Source organism: Ctenopharyngodon idella, chromosome 21 (assembly GCF_019924925.1).
Source record: "Ctenopharyngodon idella isolate HZGC_01 chromosome 21, HZGC01, whole genome shotgun sequence".
Lineage (NCBI taxonomy): Eukaryota > Metazoa > Chordata > Actinopteri > Cypriniformes > Xenocyprididae > Ctenopharyngodon > Ctenopharyngodon idella.
In genome coordinates this window covers 9338439-9365372 of record NC_067240.1, presented here as the reverse complement: position 1 = coordinate 9365372, position 26934 = coordinate 9338439, and the positions used below count along the sequence as shown (strand labels likewise).

Sequence of the window (26934 nt, the reverse complement as noted above, 5' to 3'; positions counted from 1 at the left end):
TTGTTATTTTGTGCCTGTCTTACTGTAAATCAAGGACAGCGCATATATTTCATGATATGGAAACTAACCGTCACCTTGGTAACGAGCCAACTCCGAACCATGTATGGAGAGAAAAAAAAAAAAAAAAGCTGTAGACTTTGCGTGTGCCTGAGTGTATGTGTGTGGGTGCCGACACAAAGATGTTTTAAAAAGTGCTGAAAGCAAAACCAATGACTCTGAATGATGTGTCGGTTATCTTCCGGTGGAGATAACCGAAATACTTTGAGCGGTAAAATGTTTCATCAAAGGTTGCAGTGCTGCTAATTAACGGCTGCCTGGAGACCGTCTGTGCCCGTAGCAGGTAAGCAGAGTGATCATGTGCCAGTGGCTGAAACTACATTTATTCAGCCCAGGAACTGTGTGCTGGGATCCTGTGAAGTACACCCTGAAGTTTTAATATAGGTTTGGCCTGGTTTGGTAAAAACAGTCAGGCTGATTCTACGCTCGTGCTTGAGCAAGTGGATTCCTACAGCCAAGTTTACCGGGTACATCATGTCGACCTGAACAGTGTTGTGCAAAAATCAAAATAGAAAGAGCGAGTTTAAATTGAATTGAACACGCACACAGGAATCTGAATCGGAATAAGATTATAATACAAAGAACACTGCATGTATAATGCATCATGGGAAATAAAGTGTTTTCCACAAGTTAATGTTTTAAATGACAAAATATTAACTAAATACAAATATCTGTCAGAGACAAGGCCTATATCTATCTATCTATCTATCTATCGCTTTCAGATAGAGTATCTCTGTCGGCTTTTAGTTATCGGTCTGTTGCTTCCAGGTAGGGTATCTGTCTGTCTATCCATCTGTCTGTCTATCTGTCTGTCTGTCTCGCTTTCAGATAGAGTATCTCTGTCGGCTTTTAGTTATCGGTCTGTTGCTTTCAGGTAGGGTATCTGTCTGTCTATCCATCCATCTGTCTGTCTGTCTGTCTGTCTATCGCTTTCAGATAGAGTATCTATCTCTGTCGGCTTTTAGATATCTGTCGCTTTCAGGTATGGTATCTATCTGTCTGTCTATCTGTCTGTCTGTCTATCGCTTTCAGATAGAGTATCTATCCCTGTCTGTCGGCTTTTAGATATCTGTCTGTCGCTTTCAGGTAGGGTATCTATCTATCTATCTATCTATCTAACTATCTGTCACTTTCAGATAGATAGATAGATACACTTAAAATCTTTAAGTTGAGTGTACTTTAAGTTGAATGATTGACTAAACCAACACTAAAATAAAAGTGAATGTAATTCAATGTAAATGATTTCACAGTACTCATACTTATTGGTTTTAAAACTTAAGTGGTTTACGGCAATCGGTTTTCTCAAATGGTTTGAGTTATCGTAACTTATCGGGTTTTATAGTGTATCTATCTATCTATCTATCTATCTATCGCTTTCAGATAGAGTATCTATCTATCTAAAAAATACTTTTTGATCTTCAATTTTTTGAATTTCATTTCTACTTAAGTTCAGTTTTTCTTCATCTTTTTACACAATAAAATATAAATCTTTCTGCCAAAGCAGCACCGCCCCCCTCATACCCATTCCTCTAGTCGTTGTAGCTCCATGTGTTTTGAACACATTGTATGACAATATGAGCAGTAAGAGTGTCACTCTTCCCTCACTGGTGCTGTAGGGCTTTGGACTGAGCCACAGCAGGGGAATCCACCATATGGTTCAGGCAGAACCAATCCATTCCCTCTTGGGCTATTGCAATTCACAAAGCTGCCGCATGCCAAGCCAAGTGCACACAGAGCCTCAGGGTCTGTGCTGGTATTGATAGTGGTGGTGATACAGTTTCAGAAGGCGGTCATGAACCACCTGCATGTCTCAGTACCCAACTCTGACAGTTTCTGATAACCTTTTGGCTCTAACATATATGAGGAGCAGTTCAGCTCAGTGGCTGTGTAAGTGATGGTTTGTCTGTCATGAGTTAAGCTCCTCTGCTGTTACATTTGATAAGCTTGACAGGTGTGAACACTATGGATTTGCTGCTCAGAGGTCTTTCAAGTTGGAGCGGCAGCACTTTGATCTCCAACATACATCTGCGACATTACTTTCCTACAAGAGAATAGCAGCTCTGTCTGCTGGCCCAATTGACAGTGGAGAGTTCTGACGTCTGTGACATCATAATTTCTCTCCGACCTTAATTTCCACAAGGCTCATCATGTTCAATTGAAGCATTTTTCTCTAAAGTCACAAAAGACCTTTGACTAGAAACAAATTTGCCTGGACTGTATCCATAAATGTAAACAAACGGGGGTGTTTTTGAGATCAGGAGTGAAAAGAACCAGCATAAAAGAGCCATTTGAGGGCATTTACCATCATGTGTTTATACTGCCAGCACCTGCCTCTCCATTCAGGGCAAGAGCCAAACATATCAGATGCAAAACATGAAAGAATTTGAAGTAACCTTGTTAAAATGGGTCACAATACTGGACGCTAAGTGCTCTCAGCTGGATCTTCCAAATGACTCGTCCCCAGACCGATTCCAGCTGCCAAACTACGCTCGAGCATCGAAGATGCTGTTGTCCCCAAGGGTCAGACTCTTTTGAAAGCCTGCAGCGCCATCTTGTGGTAGAATTTGTAACATTTTAACCCACATGTTCTGATAATGTTATGAATGAGGACTGAGACAATGGTGTAAAATAATAAATAATTATAATAATTTTCAATTTCTAATACTTTTAGTTCCAATTCTGCTATTATAAGCTTTTATCACAAAGTAGACATGGTTTCCTCCTATAATGTTGTTTCTGTTTAGGGTGACCCAAAATATTAGCATGTTAAAATTCATTGGGGTCTTTGAGAACCCAAAGGTATGTGACGTTTTTAATGGAGGACGATTGAAGCATGTTATTTATTTTCAGTTCTCATAGAGAAAATGTATCTATTTCACGGCCCATCATTACAGTATTCTGATATAGCCTACACTACCTTTCAAATATTTGGGGTTGGTAAGATTTTTAATGTTTTTGAAGTCTCTTATGCTCACCAAGGCTGCATTTTTTGGATGAAAAATACAACTGAAGCAAAGTAAAATATGAAATATTTCTTCATCTGCTGCTCAAGAAACATTTATATTTGTTGTTATTATTATCAATGTTGAACACACTTGTGCTGATTAATTTTTATTTTATTTTTTGTGAAAAAAATATTTTTGATTAATAGAAAATTCAAAAGAAAATTGGCATTTTTTGTAACAATGTAGAAGTCTTTGCAGTCATTTTTGACTAATTTAATTGGTTCTTGCTGAATAAAAGTATTCTTTTTTTACTGACCACAAATTTACCATGGTATTTACATGGTACTCCTCCAGGGTGCTTCAAAAAATACTAAAGTATTTTAAGAGTACTTTAAGCAAGACTTATAGCCTATGTTCAGTTCTCTTCTCTGTGTTATATTTGCAGTGAACTCACGGCTCTCGTACTCTGCAGCCAAATGATGGTAAGAAGGTCATTTCTTTCAACTGCTTCTTTTTGGAGGCTATCTTCTTTCTGAAATTTTCAACAACAAAAAATAAACAGGCTCTCTGAAAAACCCAGACATTTTCACCAAATTTCACATTCACATAGAAACACTGCCCTCCCCCTGTGAAGATCAAAGCAGACCTCTTATGCATGTATATGCGGTCTTAAAAGTTCAGTTTGTGGTCTAGAATATGGAAGGGTATGATGATTCTATGAGTGCTCAGTGAGAATATGATTTCAACAAGGTAAAAATTAGTTTATCTGCCCATTTTACTTGTTTTAATTAATACAAATATTTATATTTTTTTTATTGTTTTAACATTTAACATTACTCTAAAAAGTCAAAAATATAAATAAAGTACAATTTTTAGTTTTTTTTTTTTTTTTTTTTTGCAAGAATTTTTAAACCCCCAGCCTGTCTGCTCTTTTGTGTTTTTATGTGTTGGTTATTTTATTTTAGCCTACATGGGTTTAGACTGAGCTCAGCCAAAGTATCTAAAGTCTTTGGCTTAGCCTAGCCAAACATATTGCTATTCCAAACTACTCCACATGATGGCATCTGAAGTACTCTATTCTACAGAATACCTGCACTTTGGGAAAAAAAAAAAAAAGTTAGCCTATTATTTTTTAAAGTTTTGAAGTAGGTATAAATTAAGTATAAACAAATACAAACATTTTACAACCACAAAGTGAACTGCTACTCGCTTGTTCTGTTTATATCTTGTAAATGATATTTGCATTATCACAGTATTTTTTTTGCTGTCTAATACTGTAAGAACTCTTTACAGTAAGTTTGAGTTATTTTTTAAAGTAGGTATCTACAGCAATCAATAATTTATGCTACTGTTAAAGTAGATGCAGTAATGTTGACTGAATTCCAACAGTAAACCCGTTTACAAAGAACATTTTTTGTGTGTGTTTCTAATTATTTATTTGTTTAGGCTACTTTGGATTTACTAATGTACTACTATCACATTTGGATGAACAGCTTCTTGTATTTTGATCTGTAGGTCTAAACAAGCAGAGAATTGCTCAGTGATGTTCTTTCTATCACCTGTGCCAAGCTGCAACTCCTTAATAAGTTAAGAAAATATTGGCCTAACTTTGTTGCTACCTGCCTTCTCGGTGAATACCTGCAAATTATTAAAATTGATGAATTATGTCGCTTGCAATCAATATAGCCTACTGTCTCGCAGTCTAATATTAATATAAATATTACAAAACTCGACATTATTTCAACATTTTCCCAGCTCATTACGTTATGTTATCTGATATCAGGTTAGTTTGCTAATTTGTTTATTTACTGTGACACCACTGACAGCGCTTCCTTGACGTCAACACTGAGCCTGGGTGAAATGGTTGCGCGCATGCGCAACGCTGCAGACCTCGACTAAATTGAGGTCTTTGTTGAGACCAAAAGACAAATCTTGTTCGAGCTTTTCAGATATCTCAGGGATATTTCGTGAAAAGACAACCGTGTTGTATACAATCGCGAGCCTGATTTAATCCCGAACACGAACTCAAGGATGTTAGCATAGCTGACAACATCGGATGTACACAAACAAACCCATCGCTGCCGTTTTAAGGTGGTATTTTTTTTTTTTTTTAGCGCAGTTTGGTTTGGTTTATTTTAACAATTACGACAAGCGGTTTGCCGACATGGGGAACAGTCATAATTTAAAGGAGTAGATCTCTTCACCTCCAGGATATCATGAAAGAGGAGAGGAGTATTTGTATGGAAAGGCTGCCGATGGCACGCAGAAGTGGGGTTCAACTTTCCAGCTGCCTCGTCCAGACAGAGGAGAAGAGGGAAGCAGAAAGAGGATATTTGTGGGCCAGCTTTATTTCACATAAATAGTCAGGCTGCAATATTTGGGATCAGGTGGGAGATGGAGACTGTCGGGAAATTCGAGTTCAGCAGGAAGGACCTTATAGGACACGGTGCCTTCGCAGTGGTATTCAAAGGCAGGCATCGAGAGGTGAGAAAATATCATTTGAAAATGTATACTGAAGCATTTCCATTTGCATATATTGGTGGCATTGTGTGTTAATAGGAATTTGGTTTTTGTTTACCTACTGGTTCTAGAGCTGACATACCACCTTAAAGGCCTCGAGCACAACAGATGGAGGCGAGAATAAGAGATTAAATGCCCAGTAATCTATAATAAAAAAATGTGGAATGCTTTAAAAGCCCATTACATATATATCCAAGCTTTAAATGTGACATTGCCATTTTTTTTAATTTTTTTTATAAATGACAATTATTCAGGGAGATTGAAACAAAGCATCTGTGCACTCAAGCTGACCGCAGACATGCACAGACATGTTACAATATATTTAACACAATATAAACTACAAGATGGTTATATTTAACCCCTTAAATAATTAACATTTTCAGAAGCATGATTGGGAAGTTGCAGTCAAATGCATAAATAAGAAGAATTTGGCCAAATCTCAGACTCTTCTGGGGAAAGAGATCAAGATATTGAAGGTATGTTTTGGTTGTATTGGCAATGCATTTCATTTTCAGAACACAGTATCGAGCATTTGTGTGCAAATGAATTTGTATTTGTTTTCTCTAGGAACTGAAACATGAGAACATTGTTGCATTGCACGACTTCCAGGTAGGATGATTTGTACATGGAATTACACTGCAGATATTCAGATGAACAGTTTATAATGTATCCGTCTAGAGAAAGTGGTTTTGTTAAAACGTTACTAGTTCAAATGGTATTAGTTACAAATATTCTACTAGTTATTATAGACTAAAACGGGATCAATATTGTGTTTTACAGTCCCAGAGTCTTTACCATAACTTCCTTTGCATTGATTGGTTAAAAGCAGTCACATGTTCTTCTGTTGACATGACATGTGCACTTGCTTTTAACGCTCTGTTGCAAGGCATTGTGGGTATTGAAGTCTTGGTGTGTGTGTGTGTGTGTGTGTGTGTGTGTCTTTCTGTAAGATAATATATCTTATTGTTTAACTCTGAGAACACTGCATTGCAGTTTCAAATGCCAAACATTGTTTTTATTCCAGGAAGAGATATAAAGATGTGTTGTTTCTTTTTCTGTTGTTTACTCACTCGATTCGGCATTCAGAGTTCATTGGCACTCAGTGAATGCTTTTCTTGCAATAGTGTGAGTGAAACCCGTGTGGCCAGACTGGTGAAATGGTTTCACTGACATCTTGACGCGTTTTTCAAACACCTGGGTTCTTGCTATTTGCTCTGCCCTGAGGTCATCATGAGGTTAATGTGTCAGGCGTGTTTCACTGGTGTAAGGTAAAATGAGCATTACAAAAGACTACTTACCTCTATACAACTTACCTCTATCCAATTGTAAATGCTTTGATGTGTCTCCTTTAATGCAGTCTTTGTTATTGACTGTTGAACTAATAAGCATAGTAATTTGTTTGACTAGATAATCCCCGTGTTACTTAAAAAATAGGGTAATAAATAATAATTTATAAAATTATTAGTTGATATGTTTTTAAAAAAAAAAAATATATATATTTATAAAAAAAATAATAATAATAATTTTGCCTGTATTTTTATTTAATTGTTTTCATTTCAAGTATTTTTTCTTTTTACCGTTTAGCTTCATATATACCGAGCGACTGAAGAATTGTCATATCCATGTGGTTTACGTAGTGCCATGGTACTTTTTTTTTTTTTTTTTCACTTTTTTTATCACTTCATTCATGACAGTTTTGTGAATGAAGGCTCGCACACCGGTGTTGCTTTTAAGAGCTACAGCTCAAGTGTCTCAGCATATTTCAGCCACATGCTCCTCTGATCTGACCTCTTCTCACATCTCCTGGATAGTCACACCACTTTCTGCTGTGGTGTTGACTGTCTGAGAAGTGAATGCCATTAAAGTTTGAGTTGTTCTCCTTGCACTACCCTGGAGGGAAAAGTCTGTGAGCTGCTTGGCTCTTTGCCACATGTGACAAACTTGAGCTTGTTTGTGCAGGTCATCTGGTCATCTCTCCCTCTCAAACACAGAACCAATCTTTTAACTATTTGGTTTTTAAAATCAAAGAGAAATATAACCATTGACTTCCTACAGTTAAATGTGTGTAAATATAGGATCTTAACAGGTTCAGTAACATTTAAGGTCAACTGTACCATGCAAAATATAGTGGTTGCAATTTAAACAGGATGAGCAACAAAGTAATCATGTGTAAAATAACAAAAGTCCTCCCCAGAACCAGTTGAGTAGAATCCCTGCTGCATCTGTGGTTAAATTCAACATTAGCAGATCTCACGGGCTTGCTGTTTTCATAAGCAAAGCTCACTTTATCACCCACATGAACATCAGTCATCTAGGCACCAAGCAGTCTGTGAGTGATGTTGGGCTTGTTGGGATTTCCCAGCTGAATCGCCAAGCTCGTTCAAGCGCTAGTTGTCATTAAACAGTGATGTTTGGTCTAGTTTCTTTCTGACTACACAGCCACAGAGCTCTATCTTCAGTGGCAGACAGTAGAACTTCAGCAGCGCTGAGTCAGGAGCATAGGCCAGTCATGGATCAGCCGATCTGGCTGATTGGTTGCAGGAAGGGGGGGTGGGGTCATATGTTGCTAAGTGATAAGGACATTCTAAGTGGGCTGCTCTGTATTTTTTGTTTTTTCGACAGGCCTCAGACATGGGCTTGGGAAATAACAGGATTATGGTGCTGTAAAAGCTGACCTGATAGTGCGAACCACCTGTCCTGTGGGACTGATAGCAATAGTCTGGATAGTTGAATATTTATTGCTTTGACCATTTCGGAGAAGCCTATCTGGCATGGTTTTAAGAAAATTTGTTTAGTTTAGTCTGTTCATGTGCGCTAAGGATAGTTCTGCTTTAATAGCTAGTCTTAGTCTGTGTGTTTATATATGTTAATCATTGCCCTAAAGCCTATAGACTGGCATTGCTGCTTTGTTGTTGTCTGATAAGGATCACCAGGTTCAAAAACATTATCTAAACCATAATTTTTATTGGTTCATAGAAAGCTCACACTTAAAGGGATAGTTCACCCAAAAGTGAAAATTGTGTAATTTCCTCGTTCAAAACCTATATGGGTTTCTTTCTTCTGTGGAACATAAAAAAGAGAAATTATTGCATCGCACCACGCCGCAACAGATAAAAGCTGTCTACATTGAACGCGACAAACCGACCGTTGCAAAGCACTTGGACTAGAAATAGAACGGGGAATCCATTTACTGTTGGGAATTTGTTGTCATATTGTGTGTTCAAAGGTATCAGTATCAGTTGATATTATATCAAATAATGGAAAGGAGTAGGGTTGTCAAAATTCCAAGTCAGTACTGAAATTTTAAAAATGTGACAATACCAGCATTTCCCCCAGAAACAGATCTGCTGATAGACGCCTGCTTTCAAACGCTCCCATGCGTATCTGTGTAAGCGCTTGGTGAAGAGCGTCAAAGATGTATATTTACAACATGTTTTTGAAACGATGATCATTGTAGCCAATCACAGACATATCTATTGAGCGTGTGAACACATTGGCCAATCAGAGTTGTTTAAGAATCTGCTCGAGCGCTCAAAATGCTAGGAGGAAATGCTTGAATCGTCACGTTCTGGTATCGAAGTCAGTACTTTTGACAACCCTAGAAAGCAACATGCACAATTGTATGTTTACCTAACTTAACTTAACTTAACTATAACCTTTATAATAATAAAACAAGTTGTACAATTAAAATAAAAACAATTTGGATCATTATTGTGCATTCTCATTTATTTTATTTTTACATTCAGATTGCATTTGCTGTCATTTAACACTCAATCTTGTTAGTCTTTAAAAGCAGTAATAATTTTAGTAACACTATAAGTAATCTTTGGTAAATCTCAAAATGATTTAATAATCATACTGCACATGACTAAATTTATTTGTAGCATTTAACGCTATTCATTTTAGTTTTTGTATTGTTTTGTTTAATTTTTTTCTTTCAATCTGGAATCATCAGCTTATCGGTATCAGCCAGAATTGTTATGTTGGTTAACCTCCACTTAATTCAATACTCAACAGTAGTAAGCTTCAGCAGATAACTTGTGCTGCTCTGTGGACCATAGATGCCCGGAGATGGGCCCTTTTGTCTTTAGCCAGTAAGAACCCTCCCCCAACCTCTCCCAAACACCCTAGCAACCACACAACCAAAGCAACTGCTTAGTAACACGTTTGTGATCTCACTAACAACACCCTAGCATCGTTGTAAGCACTACTCACATTTCACAGCCTCAGCATTATCAGTACTTTCTTGTGTTTGAGTGAGCTTTAATGGTGTGCGCTGTGGCTAACTTGAATAGAAATCTGTCACGCCATCACACAGTTAGCACATTGGAAATGCACAGTGTTAACAAAGCTTATGACCTTTGCCCTCCCCCTGTTCTGTATTAGCCCATTATGACCCAGTGCAGAGAAAACACACTCACGCCATATGTGGATTAGTGTCAGACCACTGCATTTACAACACACAGTACCCGTTCCAATGTCCATTTTCTCGACAGATTAACAATGTTATGCACAAATGTTGAATGTATATATTAAAGTACATGAATTAATTTGCTGTCATGGCCACCTGTCTGTCCCAGTGTTGAATCTCTTTACTCATGTCTCTTTCTAGGAAACGGCAAGCTCTGTGTACCTAGTGATGGAGGTAAGTAGGCCTGTTTTCCCAGTGTCTTTTGTTGTTCATCTTGTCTGTCTTGTACCTGGTAATGCCTGCAATTAGCCGTGCCCTGGGGCCTATGGACAACAGCTGCAGCTGTTAATAACGCAACAGCTTTAGACAGATACAGACCTGATTTTAGGGTGTTTTGTGCAACACAGTGAGGATTTGTAAAGTTTTTAAAATCACTATGAAATTCAACTTCCTGTTAAGGCCATGCTACCATGTCAGTTCTCAGAAAAGCTCCATGGGAAAGCAATGGGGCCACTGGGAAACCCATCAGCAGTGGACAAAGGGAAATAACAGCCTATCTTAGTGGTTTGTTTTAATATGCATCTGAATCATCTCTCCCCATGCAAAGAACTAAGCCCCATTCAGATGCAGGTTTTGTCATACAGCATTGTTGTGTGGTGCTGTTATTCAAAGTAAAAAGATCAATGTTCTTTCTTTAATTGCAGTACTGCAATGGGGGAGACCTGGCTGACTACTTGCACTGTAAGTGGGACATTTCATTTATCATGTTTTGACCTCATTTTGGGGTTTTTTTATGCTCACTGCACAGCAAACCAGCCTTCTTTAGTAAAATACATGTTCATTCTTAAATAATTATGTAGTTTAAGATTGGAATTGATTCAGGAACTTGCAAAAAGAACATCTGCTTTTTTTAGAGTAGAGAGGCTCGTCCTATCTTTAATTACTGCAATCATTTGCTTGCGTGATGAAAGAAATGATATTGGTTCATTTCAAAAGCATGCAAAGCCGAACTCAGGAAGTTAGGCCAGATGGGTTTAGGGTGTGTGTTTGTGTATGTATGTTTTGTTTAAAGCGGGTCGGAGGAAGCTGTAACTGTTGACTACAGGGTGTGAGTGCATTTTCAGTGGAAGTAGTTGCTCTGCAAATTCTAGACAAAACCATGTTTGTTCTTTATGGAATCTTGACATTTCAGATCAGATCAGAAAGAGAGGATGAGAAGAAATGGGTGAATCACTACAGTATATTGCATTGCTTATAAATGCAATGTGTAGTAAATCATTTGAATTTATATACTTCGCAGTGCTGTCTTAGTTGATATGCATTGCGCTGTGGAAAGATTGCATATTGAATTTGCATTCAATTTGCCTGTAAAATTGGTAACTGGTTACAAGTGGAGTGGAGTCAGGGCCAGGTGATATACAGTTTTTCGCCTTTTGATGGTATGCTATTTATGTATTTGTTCTGAAATATCTCAATGCCCTGATATATTTCAAGCGAAATCAAAGAACGAACTGGTGTGACATCATTTTGAACAAAAACAGGCCAAAATAAAGTTCGTTTTGTGTTTGTTTAGAAAAATTTCTGGAAAAGTTTGCTCAGGGGTGCATTTCCCAAAGCTAACTATTATCGTAAGTTCCGTTGTTAAAATTCAATGGAACTTGCGACCATAGTTATCTGTTGAAACATTGAACTACCATTTGTCTGTAGTGATGATGTAATAGGTGGGTGTGGCTCTGAGACTCCGCCTTCTTTGACATGGAAAGAAGGCCATCTTTGGTTCATTTCTTCTATTCAGTCCATCAAGGTCAGACGTCCTCAAGTAAAAACATGAATACACCAGAGAATCGCTTTATAGTAGAAACTGAAGGTGTAATTCTAATTGAGAGAGACACTGACACGGTTTTTCATGTTTAATACTGTAAAGCTTTAAAGCAATCTATTTTATAATGTGTTATATAAATAAATGTTATGTGACTTCACTGGAGCACTGAATCGCAGAGCTGGTGCAAACATACCCACATCGCTACAATCAGATGCTTTCTTAACTACTGTTTTCTCACTGCTGTCATTTTTGTTGTGTGTTTATTTTGTTATTGAGAGAAAGCACACAGCTGAACTCATATTTACATATTCATCTAAAAAACGAAAAAGAAAGTTGTTACAAAAATATTAAGCAGTAAACTGTTTTCAGCATTGCTAATAATAGAAGTATTTCTTGAGCGGTAAATCAGCATATTAGAATGATTTCTGAAGGATCATGTGATGCTAAAGACTGGAGTAATGATGCTGAAAATTCAGCTTTACCATCATAATATATATTTCCCACACAGTTTTTTACAAATGAACATGGCTAAAATATATATATTTATTTATTTTTATTTGTATGTACCAGTATATTAATGCATAGTAAATACTTTTACTCATTTACCTTTTTACTCATTTATAATAGTAAGTACAGAGTATATGTTTTACTAAAACATTTTAATCATATTATCACCAAAATCTTTACAAATTTATGTGTTGTCTAGCCTTAATGAACTCATCTAACGAACTCATTTGTACTCTAATGCTCTTTTAGCTAAGGGCACTTTAAGTGAAGACACCATCCGAGTATTCCTGCAGCAGATCGCAGGGGCCATGAGGGTCCTTCAGGCCAAAGGGATCATCCACAGAGATCTGAAACCCCAGAACATCCTGTTGTCCCATCCTGCTGGCCGAAAGTCCCACTCCAACAATGCCTGTATCAAGATAGGTGAGTGTGTGTCAGTATTTATGCATTTGGTGTGTATTACATTCTCAGCTCTCTGCTTTAGAAACTCATTACCTAGAGTGCAGTGCTTCATTAGCACAGTTTCTAAGATCTTATTTTGGTCTCTTCAGCTGACTTTGGCTTTGCACGGTACCTCCAGAACAACATGATGGCCGCCACACTCTGTGGGTCCCCAATGTACATGGTATGAATTGTACATTTTCTTTATATCAGACTTTGCACATATATGTGCATCAATGTGATGGAAAATCTGTTTATCAGGCACCTGAGGTTATCATGTCACAAAACTATGATGCCAAGGCTGACCTGTGGAGTATAGGGACCATTGTGTTTCAGTGCCTGACTGGAAAGGCTCCATTTCAGGTACATACCCTTCTTCAAATGCACTTTGAGTTAACTATATAGTTGTTATTATATTAAGTGTGAGATATGATGCATCCATGCCATTGTGAAAATTACTTCTAGCACTTTAAGTTTGGTTTAATTGTCTGTCCATCAGGCCAGCAGTCCCCAGGACCTCCGCTTGTTTTATGAGAAAAATAAAACTCTTAGCCCAAAGTAAGTGCTTAGCTTATTGACTTGAATTGCTAACAACTCTTTTCAGATTGGTCTTGGAATACAGATTCTGCCCAACCTTGTGTAAAAGTCCCTCTCTTTCTGTCTCTCTCAACAGCATTCCCAGAGAAACTTCCAGCCATCTCAGACACCTGCTGCTTGGCCTCCTGCAGAGGAACCATAAGGACCGTATGGACTTCGGTCAGTATCCTGAGTGTCTATGCCCACTATTTTTGATGCATTGATGTTTGTTATTTATAAGTTTAGTTTTGGTTCTGTTATTCACCATGCAGTCTTTTTGAGCTGACTGTGAAATCTTTCTGTTTTTATAGATGAATTCTTCAGACACCCCTTCTTAGAGGCAAGCTCCTCTATGAAGAAGTGTGAGTTATTACACTGCCATTTTAAACAGTACTTTTACTCTATCTTAAATTGTCAGTAAAAGACAAGCTTAACCTTGTTTAAGCTGTTTTATTTTCTATCAGGTTTGCATCCTTGGTACTAAAATTTGGTTTAAAAACCTGATTCTTTTTCATCAATACATATTAAATAAGCATCAAAATAGGGCTGGGTGATAAATAGTATCATATCAAGACCGTTATAAATTTTATGTCAATAACGATGATAAGCTCTGGACATTTTTACTTAATATGGATTATACTACCAGTCTACCACACAGCAGAAATAAACGCAACAAAAGCCAGTCTGCAGGGAGTCGGCAAGGGAAACAAAAGTAAAACTGAACTTGTGTTGCTTTCCAAAGCAGAGGACATTGTTGAAAAACCGGTAGCTCAACATCAATTATATGGAATTGGTTTGGGTTCCTTAAAAGCCACAGAATGCAGATTTAACTGCTGGTACACACCGAGTGTGTTTTTATGGTAAAAATGCAAGATGAATGTCAGTGGAACAAACACCAACAACAACAAAAAAACTCATGCTCTTTAGACAAATTTTTTGAAAAGTTAAACTTCTTTTAACTTGAACGCCACGTTTTGAGGTTCCCAAGACATGCACGAGACGCTACAAAAGACGCTAGCGCAGAGGTCAAACACGTCCATCTACCATATTTTAAATAAAAAAAACACTAGAAAAGTAGCAGAGTGGAATGGAAAAACGCGTTCTGTGTGAACCGGCCCAGACGGGCTGCAAAATATGTCGTTGGTCGATTCCGACCAAGGCGAAAACACTAACAAATCTTTTTTGCATCACCTGGAATTTACCATTCCAGCGATAACACAGAGTATGAAAATGCAGTTGTGTGTTAATCTGTGTAGCATAATGACTGATTTACAAATAAATTAAATTTTGCACTCTTTACTCAAATTTCTACCTCTAAATCATTTCGTAGGTTGTAAAGCCAGTGCATAGGTAATGTTTTTAAACTATATTTTATCTAACAGTGAATTTTTTTTTTTTTTTGTATAGGTTGTACCTCTTTAAATATTTGAGATGTTTTCTGCCACTATTTTTAATAAGCTACAGCATCCTAACTTCTGTTGTTTTAAGGCAGAAAAAGCATGTTTGCGCAGTTAAAAGTTTACATTCTGTTTTTGTCATTAAACTATATTCTAAAATTTACTTGATGAATTCTCTGGTTTCTCCAGACTTCAGTCATTGTTGGGATACTCAAACTCAAAATGGCAGCATTATCAAATTATATATATCATGATAAATAAATACCAATATCAGTCAATTTTGGAAAAAAATATTGTGATCATAATTTTTGCCATATTGCCCAGCCCTACATCAAAATTAAATTGACCAAATGTATCAAATTAAGAAATATAATCAATATATATTTCTTACAGTATTTTTACTTACAGTACATAGTTGATTGAGTGATCGGTTGATTAATTGATTGAGTTACAGAGTTGCAAAATGTTGGACAAAGCTAAATATTATTTTTTTGTAATTAAAATTAGTTAAATTATTCTTTTTTTTACTACAATGATTTGATATAAACTCGGTAGATTATGTCAAAATTATGACTTTATATAATTGTATTTGTTGAATTCTATTGAGAAGGTTGAGAAAGACCTCTAAAGTGGGCTGTTTTAAAGTAATCGGACACCGTAGCGTACTGTACTTATGGAAAGTACCATCCGTCTTCCAGGATATTAAGTGTATGTGTGTGTGTGTCTATCTTCACAGCTGCTCCAGTGACTGTGACTTGCTTTCCCAATTCAGCCTCTGCAAGCTCATGCAGCAGTTCGTCTACTTCACACCTGGCCTCTCCTCCTGTAAGTGCGTGTGTGCACGTATTTCATTAGAAAGATCAATGGCAGTTCATTGTGTCTCTTGCACTGATAAGTGTTGAAGTGTCAGGAGTTTGTCACAGACATGAAGATAAATAAGCACAGCAAGCAGCTGCCTCATCGAACAAAGACACACTTTCTTAACATTTTATGGTGGCTTGTAACACTAATCCGTGATAGGAGCCACATGTTAATCAGCTCTATATTTTGTGGCATTTTATGGGTCCCATGGTATCAGAATGCTACATAGAGGTCAGTGCTTAAAAAGCAAAGAAATCATACTGTCACATTCTGTTATTTGAGGTCTATAAATGGTTAGGAATAGTTTTTACTTTAATGTAGTTTTTGTACTTTAATATGTTTTACTTTTATATGTATATTCATATATAAACGTATATATGCACCATGAATATTGCACAACCTGCAAGAAAAGAACATCGAGTTCTATCAAACAGCAGCATAAGGCACGGGTAACAAAGCACATTCACAGAGTAGGATTCAATTAAATAATCACTACAAAATAAGTTAATATCCAAACAAAAGGACACACACATTGCACGTCTGTCAACCAAGCGTGCTGGATGGCTTTTAAAAAGGAAGGGCAGCAGCGGATTGGGTGAGATCATGATGCCCTGATGATGATTGGCAGATGACATATCCAATCGACAGAGACCTGAGAGCTAAGTAGCAGAGTAAAAAGAGATAGATTGGGAAAGAGAGAAAAAAGCACAGAAAAATAACACCAAAACACATGTGGAATGTAACAGTTATGATCTCTCTTGTTCTTTTAAAAAGAATGTAAACGTATTAGCAGAACTGTTTATTAACTATTCAGGACACAAAGGATCTTTATGTTGTAACGTTTGTTCTCGTTTTCTCATATATTTTGTAGCAATCCCTTGCAGAGATCCAGCAGGTCCGTGCAAAGGCATTAGCCTCCCCTACCCAGGATTCTCCAGGATACCTGCTGAAGGACTCGGGAGGTGGCGGAGGTGGCAGCAGTAGCAAGAACTCGTCCTGTGACACTGATGATTTTGTCATGGTTCCAGCTCATTTCCCCAGTAAGCCTGCAAGAACTTACTCCTCCTTTCTCCACACTCAAAAAAAAAAAAAAAAAAAAATAGTGTCTGTCCTGGTAAAGTAGGAATGCTGGGTATTTATCATCTTTTTTCCCCCCTGTCTGTCTTTGTAGGTGAGCTTACCTGTGACATGCCGACAGGAAAGGTTATCCAGGACAGTCTGATGTATAGTGGGTAAGAGCTCGATTTAACTGTTTACAGATGGTTCAGAGAGAATCTGTTTGCTACTTGACTATAAAAATGAATCTGTCATTTGCATGCAACTCAATACCATGTTTATTATAAACACTGTTTTGGAGTGCCGATTAAATTAACACTACCACGCCACACAATAAGCAATAAGCCGTTCCTCTAGCCCAACTGACAGCATAGTGCTAGAAACGCCAATGTTATGGGCTTGACTCCTAGGGGCAAGACATTTGTTACAAATGCCAAATCTGTCAAATGCATAAATGCAGATGTAAACTCTAATAATGCCCACAAACTGCATTGACCGTGTGATGCTCATACAGCTGATGTAGGTTTGAATTCGGCTTGTTACATGATCCTCCAGAAATAATTCTAATATGCTGATTTGGTGCTCAAAAACCATTTCTTATTATTATCAATGTTGAAAACAGTTGTGCTGCACTGTGATACTTTTTTTCAGGATTCTTTGATTAATAGAAAATTTAAAAAAAACAGCATTTATTTGAAACTGTTATTAACTGTCTTAACTGTCATTTTTTAAAATCAATTTAATGCATCCATGTTGTATAAAATAATTAATTTCCCCAAAAATAAAATCTTACTGACACCCAACTTTTGAATGATAGTGTATAATTAGTTGTACAGCTGGAAAAATAAGATTTTCAGTTTGATGTGATTAAATGGAGTTAAATTCTCTCACTAATTAACCAGGCTAACATCTTCTAGAGTAAAGTCTGGAATGAATCTACTCCTAACATTCTTCATCTCTGTCCTGCTTTAGGAGCTCTCTTCTGGTGTCTGGAGGTCAGTGCAGTCAAGTTAAGACCCCTCCACGCTCTCCCTCCTACAGCAGCTCTCCAGGACCCAGCGGGTAAGAACACAGCAGGATGAACACACAGCACTTAATTAATAAATAAATAATAAAAATAAAGAAAAGTAAACAGAATGCCTTTTTTTTTTCTTTTTTTTTTTCTTTTTTTTGGTAAGCAAGAGATTTCTTTTTTGTGGTGGTGCTGTAAATACTTTTATAATTAAAAAATTGTATAAAATGTATAAAAAAAAATTTATATATAATTTGTATTATTTAAAAATGGAAATAAATGCATAATTTGTGCATAATTTGTAAATTAAGTATAGTAAGAACTATTTTTTCTAGTCTCCTCATTGAAGCATAAAATATCGATTTACAAAAAAATGTAAAAAAAACAAACAAACAAAAGACTTATTTTTCAAAAACAAGTTACATTATCACAAAAGAAATAATTCATGCATTTGCTAATTTATTAATTATATTGCTACTCTCAAAGAGTCAAAAAGTATTGTGATTGTGTGTCAATGAGTTCAAAGAGAAATTATATAGTAAATTTTATATATGTGTGTTGAAAGCATTAAGATTGACAACCCACCAGTATATTTTGAAAATAAATAGTTTTGCACATCCTTACATGCAAGTTATGAGTAGAAACCATGGGCCATTTTCAGATTTGCACATTTCTACATTTAGCAGCCAAGCCTAGCTAAAGTTAATCTTTTCATTGTTTGATTTTTGGGTCATTGAAGATCGGGGCCTTCGCCACAAGGGAAATGAGTCCTAGATTGGCTTGAGGATTGCATTTTTGATGGGCACAGATTGTCCTGTTCTCCTTCATTATTAAACACAGTCCATGAAACTCACAGCCACACACAATAGGCAGCCACAGAGCTCTCCCAGACTCTGCCTCTGACTGTTTTGTAGTTTCTATCCAGAAATGTCCTGTGAGATTTGAAATATTTTTATTTTGTTGATGGGAGCTGGAGGATATGCTGATGTCAGTGCTTTTATGTTTTACCATTGTCTCTCTCTCTCTCTCTCTCTCTCTCTATTTATTCAATTACTCTATTTCTTTGGCTCTCCTTCTACGTTTTATTTCCGCTTCATTCTCAGCAGGCCGAATGAGTTTTCTGGGAGTAACTATGGCAACTATGGGCAGTCTATACCCATTCCAGTCCCCACACAGATTCACAACTACCAGCGCATGGAGCAAAACCTCCAGTTCCCAGGTCAAGAGGGCTCTCCACGGTGAGTGAAAGCACATTCTAATATTCCCTAAGGGCAAAATTCCCTCTTGAAATTGCTTTAATTAAGAATTTTTTGAAATCCCTATGGAAGAAATGAATGGAAAAATACTTCCGGATCCAGTGCCACTGAAAAAGTGGGCGGGCACTGTTGCACTCTATTGAAATGGCCATGCACCACAGGAAGTTGAACAGGAATAAACCATCAATTTGAATGGTTGTAAAAGAAATTTGCCAATGCAGCAATACATGAGTTTCTTTGAATTTCTTTTTCTGAAATTTAAATTTTGTACCTAAATATTAATTTCATTTGAATTAAGTTCCACTGGAATTTAAATGACATTTATGCACTACTCTCACTTTCTCTCTCTTATTCTATCTTTCCTTCTTTCTTTCTTTTGTCCTTTCTTTCGTCCTGTCTTTCTTTCTTTTACAGGTCTGCCACGGTCCAGAGGTGTAGTAGCGGGAGCTTTCTGGCCTGTGGGAGGACAGGGCCTTCTCCTCCTCAGTCTGGTTCTGCTCTCACTTCTCGCAGGCTGTCCACAGGAGGCACAAAACCCTTCCAGCTCTCTCCACAGGGTGAGTGCCACTTTCTTTGGCCCAAAGCCTTAGTCATGTCACTGTAGCTAAAGATGATTTAGGAATCCTTGTGTTTCTGAACAAACTCTCTGGCACTCTCTCCCTCTCTGCTCTGCTTTTGTCTCAAAAGTGGGCACTATTCCTGAGTTGCCAGGCCAAGTTTGCCCAGCGAGTGCAGAAATGGTTCACAGGGGCTCTCGCGGTGGAGGTAAAACCATTTTTCCTCTGTTGCCACTCTTTTGTTGTTTTTTAAAGGAACGTCAGTGTTTCATAGCCCAATTATTTTCCCTTTTGCAAATGTTGCATGTCAAGAAAGTTGGAAAAATGTTGCTTTCAACTCTTCTCAGAATATACATGTTATCCATTAGTTTTTTTGTTTTGTGTGTTTTTGGATGATGACTCTTTCACTTTTCCCGGCTGTGCCCATTTAGAAACCAAGGCTCGGCCACAACAGCAGGGTCTGGGTACGCGGCTCAACAGCGCTCCCTGTTTGCTGGAGGCGGCTGGTGGGTGCAGGCAGAAGATCAGGAAGCAGCATTCAGACCCAGTGGTAGCCCCTCAGGGAAACATGATGCCCTTTAGGACCCTGCACTCCTCACCCAGGCTCAGTGAACTTATGCAACGCAACCCCCTACCAACCATCCTGGGTTCTCCTTCCAGAGTAAGATCATTCTTTCTGTTTGTGTGTTCATGAGCTCCCAATATACACTCCTGTTCAAAAGTTTGGGATTGGTTAGATTTTTTTAATGTTTTTGAAAGAGGGCTCTTATCCTCCCCAAGGATGCGTTTATTTGATCGAAAATACAGTAAAAACAGCAATATTGTGAAATATTACAATTTAAAATAACTGTTTTAATTTAATTTATTCTTGTGATGACAAAGCTGAATTTTCAGCATCATTGCTCCAGTACTCCAATATTCTTTTTCCATCCCAGGCCATGCCCCCATTTGAGTTTCCCAAGCCCCCGAGTTCCCCAAACATGGTTACGTTTCTGACCCACCAGGGCCTCAGACCAGCTCAGGGAGAGGCAAGTTTGTCACCTGTCTATCAGCCTGAGGAGAGGAAAGGCTTTGGGAGGTAAGAGAAGAAGAGTTGGGTGGATTTCAGTTCCATTCCAAACCCTAATAAGCTGCCTCGCTGTCTGTATAGGCATCATTGTAAACAAATAACAACCTCTTAAATTACTTAGACACTCTTCAAAAAGCTAGGCAGCTCTTCTAGTTTTGGAACAGAGCTATTATTGATGTTGGAAACCTGGAGACAAGCTGTAATTTAGCAACAAAACCCTGTCCTTACTGCTTTATTTTTCCTCTTATTTTGCTTTTTTATAATCATCTTTTCTTCTCGGGACAGGTCTCAGAGTACTGATGTGCTGCTTATGGCGGCGTTTGGGGGGCAGAGAGGAGAAAGAGGCAGCAATGAGAATCTCAATTCTGACAGAGGCATAGACATCACAGGTGAGCTCACTGACACATTAACAGTAGGCTTTACATTACTTATACATTGGAAAAATATATTTTAATATATTTTTTAATATATTTAAAAATGTAATTTATTTCTGTGATGTAAAGCTGAATTTTCAGCATCATTACTCCAGTCTTCAGTGTCACATGATCCTTCAGAAATCATTCTAATATGCTGATTTGCTGCTCAAGAAACAATTCTTCTTATTATTAATATTAAAAATAGTGCTGTTTTCTGGATTTTTTTTGATGAATTGAAAGTTCAGAAAACATAATTTATGTTTTTGATCAGTTTAATGCATCCTTACTGAATAAAAGTATTAATTTAATAAAAAATAAATCTTGACCCCAAACACTAGTGTAAATCTGTAAAATGATTTCTGAAAGGGAACATCAGTATGTAAATGGTCTTCGTCTTGTAATATAATAGTATTTTAAATGTCAAGTTATATGCAGTCTTCATATAACACACTCTTGTTTTCCTGCTCACAGCACCACCTGGTGGTGGAGGCATCGTGGTGGGCTCAGGTAGCCCTGCTCGAGTAGTGTTCACTGTGGGTTCTCCACCCAGTGGAGGAACACCTCCTCAGAGTTATCGCTCAAGAAAATTCTCAGGTAAGTTAGTTTTTTCCCTCCAGTTTTGGACTTCTTCATTGATTTGTCTAAAGGGTAGCACTGACCTGAGTGTCTCACAGCAGGCTCTTCAAGCTCCATTAGTCCAGTAGGGTCCCTCACAAGCCGCTACCCACAAACAGGCATTTACATGGACGGCTACGAGGGGCCCTCCAGTCCCCGCTACGGTTTCACTGACCCCATCTCAGCCAACCTAGAAGGAGCTGTGACTTTTGAAGCCCCTGAACTACCAGAGGAGACCTTAATGGAGGTAAGCACAAAACTGACTGCATTTGCTTTGATAGTCATGCTACCTAGTTTATATTTGAATCTAACACCACACTTCTAACGCCTCTCTCCACTGCAGCAGGAACACACAGAGACTTTGCGCAGGCTCAGGTTCATGCTGGATTTTGCTCGATGTATGGTGGATGTGGCAGAAGCCCGGGGTGGAGAGGCTGCCCAGGCTGACCTCTCTTCCACCGGCCTGCTCCAGCAACAAACCCTGGTGGCCGACCAGATCAGCTCTTTGAGCCGAGAGTGGAGGTGAGGAGATGTCCACCATAACTATGAACCTCTGTAGTAATGGATCACAGCTGCATTTGTTCCATACATTTTGAGAGCAGAAGGACAGTTTTTCTGTTCACAAACTGCATACCAGTGTGGTATAGTGTTATATAATATCCTTTAATGTGAAAGTCAACTAAAATAGCAATTAAAAGGCTCAGGTTTTGCGTAGAGTGGTGTTAAAAATGTGAATATTTGTATTGTGTCAGTTATGCTGAGCAGTTGGTGCTTTACATGAAGACTGCAGAGCTTCTGTCATCTTCAATACACACAGCCATGGAAGGCATCAAGCAGGGAAAACTCTACCCCTCCACCACCGTCAAACAAGGTCAGCAATTCAGACACACTTTCATCTCACTATCATAGTAAAGCACAACAGTGGCCATCCACTTTTTAAGCATAGTTTTTATTCATTTTCACAATAGGCAATACAATTCATTGACTAGGTTTACATTCACCCTCATAATGCAATCACCCTGAGATTAAGATAAAGTCCCCCCTGAAATTTTAATATTTCAGTAATTTAACAACACATTTGCATGTTTACGGTTGACTGATGTCATTTAATCTTCATGTGACGCGCAGGTAAACAAATAAAATATTTCATATTTTTTTAATATGTGTTTTATTTGATTTGTTCCTAACCCACTCACAATTCTATATGGGACTAAGATACATTAAAGATACAATGTGCAAATACTTGAGACCAACTGTAGTTCTCCTGTCAAGTAGATATTAATGTCCATACAGTGGAACTGAAGAGGTGTTTACACATTGATGTTTTTCAGTGGTTAGGAGGCTGAATGACCTGTATAAGTCCAGCGTGATGTCCTGCCGCTCTCTGAGCGCTCAGCTGGAGCGATTCTTCTCCCGTAAACACAAACTCATGGACCACATTAACAGCATCACCGCAGAGAGGCTACTCTTCAGCCACACTGTACAGATGGTAAGAAAGTACACTCTTAAAAAAAATAAAGCTTCCAAAGGGGGGTTTCACAGCCATGTGTTCCCCAAAGAAGTTTTAGTGACACAACATTTAAATAATCTAAAGCACCCTTTTCCACTATAAAGAACCTTTTGTGCAGTGGAAAGTTTCCAAGATTCTTCAAGGAACCATAGATGCCAATAAAGAACATTTATTTTTAAGAGTGTGGCCTTGAAATATCAGGGAATTTTTAAATTGTGACTTTGGGCTCTGGAAAATGTATGGATTATTTTTTCTCTTTCTTTTTAATTTTGTTTATTTATTTTGCTCTGTAGAGCTGCACGATTAATTGTTGAAAGATTGTGAATTCAAACACCCACCCAATCTTATTCCTAAATGACAATGATTTGGCTATGTCTATTAAAATTTTTAACAAATATAATCACAGTGGAACATTCAAATCTGCGTTGGCGCTGCCGCTGACCCAGAGAGAGCAGCTGTCCTGTACAGGTATTAAACAGCTGCACAAACAGGCTTTTCGACCACACGGTATCATTATTATTATTATTTTGTTGTTAATAATAACTTAAATTATCACAGAGTAACATGACACTTCAAATAAAGATTGTATCAATTACATTGTTACACCAGTAGGTGGCAACAAGTGACCTTTGAAAAGGAGATTTGTTCAAAAATGCTGATTTATTCAGTAATGAAACAAGTGAAGTCTTTATGAGTGAGTCATTGAATCATTCATTCAAACCGATTTAAAAACAAATAATTCAAATTAATTAAATATTTTTACATGGACTGTAGCTATTAACATTTTGTCAGAACCTCTATTAAATGACATTATCTTGTTTGGTTATCTATTCAAAATCGTGGGAGAATCATAATCTGTGTTTTAAACACAAAAACCGTGATTCTAAATTTATCCTGAATCGTGCATCTCTAATGTTGAGCTGTAAAATATTTGTCGCCTTGTATAACTTTCTTTTTCAGATTTATTCTATGGTGTCAACCTATTTCTAATGGCTTGAGAATTTTAGCTTATAGCTACTGTTTTTCAAATGTGTATTTAAGAAGTTGTCTGGTCTTACAGGTGCAGGCGGCTGCTCTGGATGAGATGTTTCATCAAGGGGAAGCATCAGTTCAGCGCTACTATAAGGCTTTGCTGCTCATGGAGGGTCTGTCTCTCCTCCTCACAGAACAGGCTGACATCCTCAGCATTAGCAAGTGTGAGTAAAACCTCACATTCAAGCTACTGGCAGAATTATGTATTAACATTAAAGATATCTTTTTAAGATCATTTGCATAACCAGTGTGATGTTTCCCTACAGGTAAGCAATGCATTGAACGCCGTCTCACCGCCTTGCAGTCGGGTCTCTGTGTGTAAAGTCTCTCCACCACGCTGCTATTACACCGTCAAGATTAACGTTTCCTCCCTGAGCAACTTTCTCCATCTTTTTCCATTTCCACCTCTAAGTGCTGTGGGGGAGGGACTGGCCCTCTAATTGGACCAAGTTAATTTGATTGACAGCTGATGTCATAGTGGTGGAAAGATACACAAATGTGGATGTGTTGCCACTTTACGTCATCACAGACACGGAAGGACAGAAAAATACCTGTGTCTGTAGTCAAGATGAAACCTGTTTTCTCTCACTGAGTATAAAGTGTAGTACAAGATGTTTCTCGATGCACTTGTTGGCTCAAATATCCATGTTATCAATGGGTTGTGCAATCTGAGTTAATTTGAGACAAGGTTTACCCACCCAAGAACATCAGTTTCTTACATTTTCCTTAGTTTGTATGTAGTTATCTGCCCATTCACTACGGTAACTAGTAGAGACGTTATAAAAACACTTTTAAGATGATTATTAGTGATGTATTAGTGCATTTGCGGGTGATTTGTATGATTGAAGTCGTTTTAGTTGGTTGGTTGGTTGAAATCCAAGTGTCCAGTTAGAAGAAGTTATAATCGCTAGATAAATGTTGCAGACCAGCAAAACGGTGATTTTTGTGCACCATGTGAATGTTATAAAAGGCCCAAATTCTCCCTCACAGGGGAAAGTAATCAAAAATTCAATGACCAAATTACAAGCCATTCATAAAACAAATTATTTAGCCAATTATTTAAAAGACTTTCTCATCGTTTCACAGCAGGAAACTGTATAAAGCCAGCAAAATCATTTGTAGCACTTTAGTGAATGTTTACCAAGTAAGAGCATGTCAAACCCTGTTTCCTCCCTAAAATGTCTAAGAATTAATATTGTGTGCGTTGTTTGGACATCTCTTATGACCTGTTCAGTTTCTTCCTTTTTTAAATGGCTAATATTGTGTTTTTATTTTTGTGTTTGGCAATCATTTGTCTGAATGTAGGTCGGCTTTTTAGGTTTATGTCGCATTAGGGCTTAAACTGAGAGCAACACAAAGTTCCTGCACCATCACAGAGGATTTTAAGTGTTATTTAGTCAGAAATATTATGCCAAAAAAGATCTTTCTAGTTTAGATAATGGCGGTATTAACGTTGGCCCGCTCAATATTAGGTTGGCATCCGAATTTATAATGAACTCTTGATTATACCTCTTATTGGAATCCTATGTGTGCCCTAGTAATCAGTCCTAGATTAAACTGACTTTAATGCCCATTTTAGTGGGGTTTTTTTTTTTTTTTCTGAGGACAGAATGTACTTCCTTTGGGTTGTGCATGCATAGTTATTCCTGTTGTTGATGTGAGCTGTGTATAATCTGACACAGGTATATAAAGGACAGGTCTTAAGTAGTCTATTCTAGCTTGCTGCACTGTTTGAGATCTCTTTAGCAGAAGACATTCAAAAACGAGCGGACCATTTAGTGTGAATGCCACATTAGAGTTATATAGTCAGTGCTTTTTAGTCTTTATTTCAATTGTGCTGTAAATGAACAGCGTGTTTATGTGTTGAAAATATTTAAAGCATTTTTAAAATGTGCCTTTAAAGAAAAAAAAGCAAAAACTGAAACACTGAAAAAATATTTTGCTCTGTTATATTTCTTTTCTTTCTTTTTGTACATTGTCAGTATGGAGTGTGTAGTGATTTGATTGGTTGAATTTGACTGGGGGAAGGATTTAAATTTGCTTCTTTTATATGTGTGTGAATGTATTTGTGTTTAAATATCATACATACTAGTTTTCTTTGAATAAACTGAAGTGCGTTGTCATGATAGTAGTGAGGCATAAGCTATTATTTCTGTTTTGAGTTCCAAAGGCCAGTTGCTATAATAGTAACATGTATTTTCTTCCTCTAATACATACCACTTAAATTGCAATTTTAACAACTTTGTTAAAAAGACAAATAGCTTTTTTAGTTTCTCTGTCAGAACAATTTGAGGATTATGCTGCATTAAGGTGTTTTCCACATGCAGTGTATTTGCGTTGTGCTTTTTAATCTGCATAAAATAAAAAACATGTTTAATCCATCAAATGTTAATTGCCGCCTAAAATGGACATTGGATGTATTGTGACATTTTAAATCACTGTGTACAGCATGAAGTGTTTGTTTTCGGTAAGGTCATCTCTGATTTGAGCATCACTTTGTCATTGATCTGCAGACACTAAATCTTGCTATATGTGAGCTCACCAGTTCTGCATCGCTACATGTCTGACAGTCTCATTTTGTTTTCCTGTCATTAATAACGTACATCTGTTTTACCTTGATCTCTCGGTTTCATGTGTAAATATGGATTGTAAATTATCACTTTAAACTTGTACATTAAATAAACGCATGGAGATTTGCTTTCCGTCACCCTCTCCCCACCAAAGATATGAACGTTCCCAATTGTGACTGTTGATAAACATTTACAGTTGTTTGTTCTGTAAAAAGACCTGTACACACTCTTTCATGTCAAATGTAAGATGTTACTCTTTGCTTTAAACAGTACAGCACCAATAAAAGAGAAAAAATTGAAAAAT

The 26934-nt window shown here is 37.4% G+C and overlaps 1 protein-coding gene across 5 annotated transcripts; it reads left to right on the top strand.

The window, feature by feature from the left end:
• Positions 1-4847: 4847 nt before the first annotated feature.
• ulk1b (unc-51 like autophagy activating kinase 1) lies at positions 4848-26933 on the top strand. 5 transcript variants are annotated; one of them, XM_051878000.1, is made up of 28 exons: positions 4848-5486; positions 5906-5998; positions 6090-6131; positions 10135-10167; positions 10638-10674; positions 12512-12685; positions 12814-12887; positions 12965-13066; positions 13203-13261; positions 13377-13459; positions 13591-13641; positions 15413-15501; positions 16409-16577; positions 16709-16769; positions 17566-17655; positions 18712-18843; positions 19276-19418; positions 19549-19626; positions 19850-20079; positions 20354-20496; positions 20773-20876; positions 21375-21497; positions 21581-21765; positions 21862-22040; positions 22271-22389; positions 22850-23007; positions 24089-24224; positions 24327-26933. In XM_051878000.1, the coding sequence occupies exons 1-28, from the start codon at positions 5397-5399 to the stop codon at positions 24380-24382; spliced, it is 3033 nt and encodes a 1010-aa protein (XP_051733960.1). In that variant the 5' UTR covers positions 4848-5396; the 3' UTR covers positions 24383-26933. The 5 variants fall into 5 exon arrangements, with proteins under 5 accessions (XP_051733960.1, XP_051733957.1, XP_051733958.1 ...); XM_051877997.1 differs by having other exon boundaries at positions 21578-21765; XM_051877998.1 differs by having other exon boundaries at positions 18709-18843.
• Position 26934: the final 1 nt, after the last annotated feature.